Genomic DNA, 10,878 nt, shown 5'->3' with positions numbered 1-10,878 from the left:
GGATTTATACATATATATTTATATATATATATATATATTATTTTTAACATATTTATGTTATATATTTAATTCTTTTCATAATTGATTAAAAAATTTTAATATTTCTCTGATGAGTTCAAATGAAGAGAGAAGAATACCTTTATGCTGCGAAATATGTCTGAAAAATGAAATCGATGTATCGAGCGAAATGATAAAAGTAGCTGCACATAAATGGCTATTTTCTTTAGGTATTACAATAACCTTAGGAAGACATGATCCATCTAAAATTGTTTGTGAAAAATTAAAAAAATATTGTGATTATATTGTTATTGAACCTGCTATACCTATAAAAATAGTTAAAGAGTACAATGAAGGTTTTAAAAATTATAAAAGTTATAAAAAAAATAATAATTCTAATAGTACCGATATTATAGAGATCAAAGGAAATGATGAAAACTTAGAAAATCATAATAATATTGATAATAAAAATAATATATATAATGATAATCATATAGATACCTTCGATCAGATTGATAATAATAGTTGTAAAAAATTATATCCATCACACTATTCTGTATATGAATTAAATACATTCTACGATTTAAATAGTTGTGATATAAAGTGTTCTCCACAAGATAATGATATATCAAATAATATTAATAATAATAATAATATGTATGATGAAAAAAGGAAAAGAAAAAAGAGTACTCCAATGAAAAATGTAGATATGAATAAGAAAAAAAAATCATTAGTAAGTTCCCTTGATCTTTCACAAAATATTGTACACACAACAAATTTTTCTAATGATCTAATTGAAAAAGAAAAAAAAAAAAATATATATGAAGAATCAAATTTATTATTTACAGTACCTATTATAGGAGAAAAATCTATTTCATCTGTAGAAGAAGATCCTATAATTTTACCAAACTTTTTTTGTGTTGTACATGTAGTAACATATTATAAAAATGAAGAACATATGGAAGAAAAATTTAATGATGCTAGTGAATATGAAGAAGATCAAGAACAAATAGGAGAAAAGAAAAAAAATGATGTACCTACTTACATACAATATATATTACCTCATTTAAGATTTCATAAATTATGGGATAGTTTATATTATGAAGAAAATATTAAAAGAGATTTATTAGAATATGTATCAGCATTGATGTTATTTTCAACAAAGAAAGTAGATTGTAATATGATTAATTATAATCATTTAGTCTTATTATATGGACCACCTGGAACTGGAAAAACCTCTTTATGCAAAGCCTTGGCCAATAAAATTTGTATACGTTTATCGAATATATATACAACAGGTAATAAAAAAAAATATACATAATATATATATATATATATATATATGTATACATTATTGTTAAAAAATATTTATTATTTTGTATTATTTCTTTCTCTAATACAAACACCACAATCATTTTCATCATATCACATTTAAAATTCCTTTTTCATATTAGGGATTTTAATTGAACTTAACACACATACGTTATTTTCAAAATGGTTCAGCGAATCAGGGAAACAAGTTTTAAAGTTATTTAATAAAATCAAAAGGATAATAAGTGAATATGAAGAAAATGATATTTTTATTTGCTTACTAATAGATGAAGTAGAAAGTCTGTCAGCTGATAGAAAAAGGTCTATTGAAAGTACAGATCCTTCAGATACTGTAAGAGTAGTTAATACATTGCTTACACAAATAGATTCATTGAAATATTATCATAATACATTGATATTAACCACATCAAATATTTCTGGTAAACATATAATAATAAGTAAACAAAATATAACAAAAAAAAAAATATACATATATATATATATATATATATTTATATATATTATCATATGACTATATATCAATATATAAATTTTTTTATAATTCATATATTTACAAGAAATGATTGATGAAGCCTTCATTGACAGAGTTGATTTAAAACAATATATTGGACTCCCCAATGAAGAATGTATATATGAAATATATAAAAACTGCATAGATGAATTGGTAAATTCTTCTTTATTGATATAATAAGTAGATATAATATGGAATGATATTATATATAAAATATATTTAATATATATATTTCATGTTATAACCTTTTGTGCTGTTCTATTTTTTTTTTTTTTTTTACAGATAGAAAAAGAAATTATTCGTTCATCAACAAAAATTCCAAATTATGAACGAGCAATAAAATTAACAAACGTACGAAAACAAAAAGAATAAATTGAAATATATGCTTTTTAATATTTTTATTTAAGAAAAAATAAAATACATATATTTTTCATTTTATTAGGGCCATAAGGATGATGATAAGGAAGAATACAAGTAATATAAATTATATTAAAGAAGAAAAAAAAAAAAATAAAATAAAAAAAAAGGAAAATATAAACGGACTATTATATTTAAAAATATAATATAAAATTATTTATTTTTCTTTATTTTTTTCTTTTTTCTCTCATATCTTAATAGCAATGGATATACACTACTCAAATGCGCTAAACTGAGTGAAGGTTTCAGCGGAAGGTGTTTGAGAAGAATACCTTTTCAAGCGTATGCTTATTTTTGCCAAGCCGTAATAAAATAAGAAAGAAATAAACATATTCACACACACATTATATAATATATATATATATATTTATTTATTTAATAACCAGTTGATATTAATTATTTATTTAGAATATTTTATCTTATATTTTTATATTTTCACCGTGATTTAATTTTACAGACCCTACGATTTTATAATTGCACGAATAACAATCAAGAAAAGGTCTTAATTTCTCTTGAAGAATTTTTCATAGCTCTTCAAAAAGCTATACATAAGGAAACTATAAATAAAAGCAAATTATCTGAACAAAAAAATACAAAGTGATAAACTTATATGTAATGATATATAAAAACAAGAGAGGAAAAATAAAAGAAAAAGAAAAAAAAAAAAAAAGAAAGAATATTCGCTGTGTACAATTCTATATGAGCAATTTATATATTATATTAAGTTTATATATTTTATATTAATTTAATATAAAGTTATTATAAAAGTGTTTATATTTTATTAATATATATATTTCTTAATATAAAAATGATTAAAATATACCACACCCATATGCAAAAGGGATGATAATTTTGTTGTATTTTTGTATCATTACATATACATATATATATATATATATTGTATTATATATATTTATTTCTCAAAATATTTTTCATAATACAAATATATAACAGTATGAATTACACAAAAGTTATTTTTCTTTCATATAAGAATATTAAAAATTCATGTAGCAACTTACAATTTATAATATTTATATTTTTTAAATTTTATTTATTTTTATATATCTTATAAAAATAAAATATGTTTTTTTAAAATATATATAAAGCTGGCAAAATAGAAAGCGACAAAATTTTATATACAAGGAAAAACTATTCACATGCTAGTACTTTTATTTTGAATAGATTATTTCATAAAAATAACTGAATTATTTATTTACTATATGATAATAATTTGTGTTCATATTTTTATATCCTTAGAATACTATGAAAATATAAAATATTTAATAAGTAAAAGGACCAATGCATGCATGTTTTTTATTTTATGCAAGTTGTAATAAATAATTTTTAACTAAAATAATATTTTTTTAATTTTTTTTGTGTACTTTTATTTAGAATATACACTTGAATATTATATAAATATAAATATATATATATTTTTTATTAACTTAAATATTATAAATAAATAAATAAATATATATATATATAATATTCAAGTGTAATTCTAAAAAAAAAAAAAAAAAGAAAATATAGTATTTCTTACACATTTTTCTTTTCATAAGATATATAAAAAATATATAAGGTCAAAATTATATATATATATATTATTACATTTTATTTAAATATATTTTATATTTTATCACTATATCAAGCATCATTAATAAATTATATAAAACCAACATAATAATATATATAATTATATATAAGCACATTCTTTTTCTTCTTCAAAAAAAGTAGGTAACGTTTTTTCTTCTTTCTATTATATTCTATCATTCACTTTAAAAATGTGTACAAATTAGTTTCTTATAATTAAAAGAAATTACCATATAAAGACTTGAAAAAATTATATATATATATATATGTGAACAAAATATATTTTAAAATTACATAAAAATATAGATAATTATAAATCTATATATATATTTTTTTTTCTTTCTATATTTATTTGATTTTATATTTTTTAAATGTTCAAAAAAAACTTGTATATTTCAATATAACATTGATTTTAAAATATATTCCCAAAAAAAAAAAAAAAAAAAAAAAAATTGAAAATTCAAATTTGTAAAAAAATAAACACTTTTTCCTATATATATTCTTTTCTATAAACTTGAAAAAAAAAAAGAAAAAAATATAATTCACAACACATATATTCTTAAAAAAAAAAAGGAAAAAAAAATTGATATAAACCACCTATAAAAAAAAAAATAAATAATAAATAAGAATGCAACTGCTAGAAACTTTTTTGTTTATTTTTTTATTTGTTAAATTATCATATCCTTACTATTTTAATTATTGTGTATTGTAATATATTAATTTTATATAGTAATTATATATATAACAAATTAAGAAATAAAATGTAAATATTTTTTAATTATTTTATTTTTACAAATATATAATAACTATATATGTATATATATACATATTATCTTTATTTAAAAAATTCATAATATTATATACAATATGTGGTTACAATTAGAATAATGTGTTTATGAAATAATAATATTTACACTTTATAAGTTAAAAAAAAAAAAAAAATACCTGTATTATAAAACATAAAATATATAATTATTATATATTTATTTTTATAAAACTTTGAGTTATAATGGAAAAAATATAATTATATTTTATAGAAAAATATTAAAAACTTATTTTATATAACAAAATAATATATATATAAAAACATTTTATACATTATATACTATACTAACCTTTCTACATTAATAAAATTATTCGTAGTACTTTATAATTTTCATTATAGAACAAGTATAATTTTTTAATAAGAATTTTCAAATGACATTTTTGATATTCTTAATGAAATGTATATGACCTATATAATATGTTCTATACTATATATGCATAACAAGTTTTAAGCTATATATAAAGACACAAAAATAAATATTTATCAAGAGATTTTTTTAAATACATTTTATAATTTTATAGAGTGTAAGAATATTCTATTCGTATATATATTTATATTATATATTAATGAAAAAAAAAAAAAGTGAACATTTATTAGCTTTATTATATATATATATATATATATATATATATATATTTATGTAATTTTATATTTGTCTCATATATATAAATATTCACACGTATGTATCATATATATAATAATACAATAGTTGCATATTACATATAATATTTTTTATTAATTTTTTTTTATTTTTTAAAAAATTCTACATATACTACTTTTAAATGGTATCAAATATTTACCTTGTTGTTCATATTCCAAATATATATATATGTCTTAATTACGATTTTTTTTTTTTTTTTTTTTTTTTTTTTTCTTTCCTTTTCTTATATAATAATACACATATATTTTATCAATATAAAAGTAAATTAATTTATGTAATTAAAAATTATATACAATTTAATTTTTTAATTTTTTTTTTTTTTTTCTTTTAATTTTTTTTGCTATTGACAACTGTGTATACCTGTATCTGTACTTTGAAATATTGCAAAATATTCACATTATATATATATATATATATATATATATATATATTTTTACATATATTTATGGATTTCTTTTTTTGTTTTTTTGTTTTTCAAATATAGATTATAAAATATTTATATGATGCATAAGAATACAAACGAATTTGCCTTAACTAAATATATAAAAAGAAATATACGCAAAAAAACAAAAATTTACATATATATATATAAGAAATATAATATTTTGTGCTTTTTTTTTTTTTTTTTTTTTTTTTTATTTCCTCTTTTTAAGGTATATAAATATTTTATAAATATTTTATTCAAATTATAAAAATTGAAGAAAAAAAAAAAAAAGCTAGTAATTTAAATGAATTTATATATATATGTATAAATAAGTAGTAAAATTTAGATATACACAAATGTATAAATGCATATAATATATTTATATAAAATTATTATAATTCAGTGTCTTGTTTATATATATATATATATATATATATATATATACATATATTCAAAGTTATTCATATATATATTTATATTTATTTACATATCAATAATAATATATATATTATTATATACTTATACATATTAATATATAACTTCATATTTATATAGTGCAAGATAGAAATATGTGACGTACCTTATATTGTCTTTAAAATTTTATATATTTAATGAATATTTAAATGAATGCATATACATATACAAATATATTTATAATATTATTTATTTATAAATAATATTCTGTCCTCGTGATTTTTCTTTGTTATATAATATAATATTATTTATTTATTTATTTATTATTTTTTTTTTTTTCTATGTATTTTGAACCGTGATATTGCCTATTTTTATTTTTTTTTTACATATATGTGTAGAACTATTTTAATGTATAAAATTGGATATTGTCTTCTTTCTTTTTTTTTTACTATTTAAATTTAAAATAAGAAAAAATTGTGGAATGAAATATTTTTATATATTTATATTTTTACATTTTTACACACTTGTTATATATAATAATTTTATAATTTGTGTTTTTTTTATATATATACTGAAAAATATATCTCTTTTTAAATTAATAAATAATATATATATATATATATATATATATATATATATTTTATTACAGTATACGTATAGTAATATAGTAATATAATATTACAAAAAAGAAAAGAAACATAAATATATATATATATATATAATATTTTGAAAAATACTTTTTATATATAGAAAATATTTTTATTAAATATATATAAATATGATAATATATTTTTTTGTCTTATACTTTATTACCCCGATCATTATATAATATATACAGAGAAAATGAAAATATACATACATTTATTTTATTATGTATTTATAGTATATTTATGCTCATGTTATTAATCTTATATGCTCTAATATAATAGATACATTTTATATAAAACATAAAAATAAATAAATATTTATAAAATACATATTACATAAAATGCATATTTTCTTTTCACTTTTGAAATGAACGTATTTTTTAATATTTACATATCTGTCATCTAATTATAATATGCATCAATAAATTAAAAAAATATATATTAAAAAAATTATGAATGTATTTTTATATTATATTTTTATGACAGCTTAATATATGTAAATACAAACTGAAATAGATATATATTTTATTAAATTATAATTTTTTTTTTTTGCACATATTTACATATTAATAAGAGAGTGTAATATTTTAATCTACATTATAAAAAGGATACAAATACGGATTATGTTGATATTAAATATATTAATATTATTTATATATTAGTGTAATATTATTACTTATGAATATATATTTATAGCCTTGTGAAATTAATTTATTTTTTTTTTCATACTCTAAATATATTCTAGAATTATACATATAAAATACAAAAAATATTAAATAAAATAGCACTATTCTATGTATATTATATATATATATTTTTTATTATATTTAAAGAAAAAAGAAGATTTCATCTATATAATTATAATATATTTAAATATATGTGATTAATTATTATACATAAATTATTAATAAGTCATGTTATAAAATTGTTCTAAAGAAACCGACTTATATTTTACATATTATTAAGAACAAATAGTTACATATAAGTTTATATAGATTAAGATATAATTCGTTTTATGCAAAATAAATAAGTACATAAATATACAAAAATAAATAAATAAATATATATATATATATATATATATATATATATGTATAAATACAAATTTTTTTTAAGATAAAGCTTTTTATCTGTATATACAAATAATATTACATATGAATATATATATATATTATATGTATATAAGATATGCTTATTAAATATCGCTTTTTTATAATTGACTGTATATATATATATATATATATATATTAGATGTATGTGCATTACTTTGTATTTTTTTTTTTCTTTAAAAATTTTGATCTATATATGTGTTACATTAAAGTTACAAATTTACAACGCGTAACGAGTTGTAATATAAAGAACAAAAAAATAAAATAATAATAATATAATAATAATAAAATATAAAAATATACATATATTTATACCTATATTTATGTATGATTATATACGATATAATAAAATATATTATTATAAATATATTTATTTTATTAATATTATTTTGTATATATATATATATATATATATTTTTATGAGAATATATAAGATAATACGTGCAGATTAAAATTGAATTATAAATATATATACATATATATAATTACATAAAATACAAATTTCTTGTATATTTTTTTATTTTTATAGAAAAAAAATTTCTTCCCTATATATACATATAATATACAATATATATGTACATAATTTTTAACCTCACAATATTATATATATATATTACATATTTCCATAGTTTTCTGTTAATGTATATATATATATATGTATGTATATATTTTTATTCTAATTTTACATGGATGAATATAATACTTATAATTAAAATATATGTATAGTCGTTATTTTTTTATTTCATTTTTTATAAATTACAGAAAAAACTCTTTTGATATAAAATAGTAGAAAAATATAATTTATTATTATTATATATATATATATATGTAATATTTTTTTTATAGTGTACTTTTTTCTTTTTTCTTTTTTTCCCTATATATACATATATATAACATATATGTACATTTTGAATAGAAGGTATTATATATTTTATTATTTTTTGCATGTAAAAATCAAGGAGGGTGTATATGTTTATATTAATATATAATAGAAAATAAGAAAAATAATGTATATTATATAAAAAGGGGGAAATGTATTATTTTTGCTGAAATAAAAAAACAACATAAAATTATAATAAAATAAATATATTGGAAAATATTATATTTGATATGTATATATTATTATATTATTTATTATGAGAATAGGTTTATCTATATATAAATGAATAAATAAAAATATATATATATATATATATATATATATAATTATATTTATCCTAAGTATGTAATAAATTTTATAAAAATATTTATTATCTATATTTACATACCTTCATATTAATACACGTATATACATATATATTTTATATATACATATATATTTTAACTCTGTTGTTAAAATCATATTTTTGTATCTACAAAATATGCGTGAGAATAAATACATATATATTTCAATTATACAAAAGTGATGGAAATATAATTTTGTGCATAGATAAAGAACAAAAACATAGTTCTAACAATTTTATTTCTTTTTTATGCTTATATATATATATATATATATATATATATATATATATATAGTATGTTAAACTGACGTGTTGTAGTTTTCCATTTATTAATATATATATATATATATATATATTTATTTATTTTACATAATTTACGTATGTTACATAATATAAATACTCTTTCATATTTATATAACATATATATATATATATATATATATATATATATATACATAATAGCATAATAATTTAATTATATTTTTATATATATAAAGGAACAATTTTTTTTTTATTTGTTATTTTCAAACAGATAAAAATATAGATGTTTCCTCATATTAAACCTTAATTATATATATATGTATTTATTTATTTATATATTATTAATTTTCTTTTTTTTTTTTTTTTTTTTGAGAATATAACTAAAAGATAAAAATAATAATAATAAATGTACACAATATCATATATATATTTTTACATGTTCATAAAAAAAGGAAAAATACATATTCGTTTATAATATTTATTTATAATACCAATTTTTTAGGTAAATCTATATATTTTCCTTTATGTATTCATTTTTTTTTTTTTTTTTTTTTCCTATATAGTTTCAAAGAAAATGTATATTTTAATTTGGAAAATAAATAATTATATAATAATATATATTTTTATATACAAATATATGTTTCTATTTTTTCTCTTTATTTTTTTTTTTTTTTTTTTAAAAAAAAGGATTTAAAAGAAGAAAAATACTGTGTTTTTTTTATATAATATAAATATATAATTTTTTGTTATTTATGCTTTTATTTGAAAATTGAAGTTGATATTAAGAAATATATATTTATATATATAATATAATATAATATAATATAAATATTTATATAAAATTATAATATTATATATATATATATATATATATAATATTTCTATAATTTTATTTGTTACATTTTTATTTATAAATACGAAATGTTTTGAATAATTTGTAATAAAATATCTTATGTCACATTAATATATATATGTATATATTATGGATCTATAATATGTATACCACTTTTTTGGATCTACAATATATATATTTTTTTTTGGGATCTACAATATATATGCATTTTTTTGATCTATATTATGTATATATACCTTTTTTGGATCTATAATATATATATTATATTTTATGGATCTACAATATATATATATATATAATATATATGTTTAATTGTTCGTATAATACTGTATAAGATTATGAGTAACTTTAAATTATTACATTTTATTATATTATATTTGTTTATTTTTATTTCCTTTTTTTTTTTTTTTTTTTCTTTTTTTTTTTTTTCCCAGTTTTTTTTTTTTTTTTTTTTTTTTTTTTTTTTTTTTTTTTTTTTAATATTTTTAGAAATAAAAAAAAAAAAAAATTTTTTTTTTTTTTTTTTTTTTATATTATTTATAAAAAATTTATTTTTTATTAATAAAATATATATTTTTATTTTTATTTTTAAATATATTTTTTATTTTTTTGT

General features: G+C 15.1%; 1 protein-coding gene and 1 non-coding gene across 3 annotated transcripts; one reads left to right on the top strand and one right to left on the bottom strand.

Annotated features, from left to right (window-relative positions):
* Positions 1 to 109: 109 nt before the first annotated feature.
* On the top strand, positions 110 to 2,858 carry PGSY75_1139500 (putative AAA family ATPase; the record flags this gene model as incomplete). Of its 2 annotated transcripts, XM_018786511.1 has the most annotated exons (7): positions 110 to 1,295; positions 1,452 to 1,748; positions 1,887 to 1,993; positions 2,123 to 2,191; positions 2,283 to 2,314; positions 2,459 to 2,561; positions 2,715 to 2,858. In XM_018786511.1, 7 exons carry the CDS (start codon positions 110 to 112, stop codon positions 2,856 to 2,858), a joined length of 1,938 nt encoding a protein of 645 aa, XP_018641306.1. The 2 variants fall into 2 exon arrangements, with proteins under 2 accessions (XP_018641306.1, XP_018641307.1); XM_018786512.1 differs by lacking the exons at positions 1,887 to 1,993; positions 2,123 to 2,191; positions 2,283 to 2,314; positions 2,459 to 2,561; positions 2,715 to 2,858 and having other exon boundaries at positions 1,452 to 1,524; positions 1,596 to 1,599.
* A 1,737-nt stretch (positions 2,859 to 4,595) lies between these two features.
* On the bottom strand, positions 4,596 to 8,211 carry PGSY75_1139400. The gene has a single exon (XR_001974540.1). It is a non-coding gene (non-coding RNA).
* Between the last annotated feature and the right edge of the window lie 2,667 nt (positions 8,212 to 10,878).

This window comes from Plasmodium gaboni, chromosome 11 (genome assembly GCF_001602025.1).
Source record: "Plasmodium gaboni strain SY75 chromosome 11, whole genome shotgun sequence".
NCBI lineage: Eukaryota > Apicomplexa > Aconoidasida > Haemosporida > Plasmodiidae > Plasmodium > Plasmodium gaboni.
This window is presented reverse-complemented; position numbering and strand designations above follow the sequence as displayed.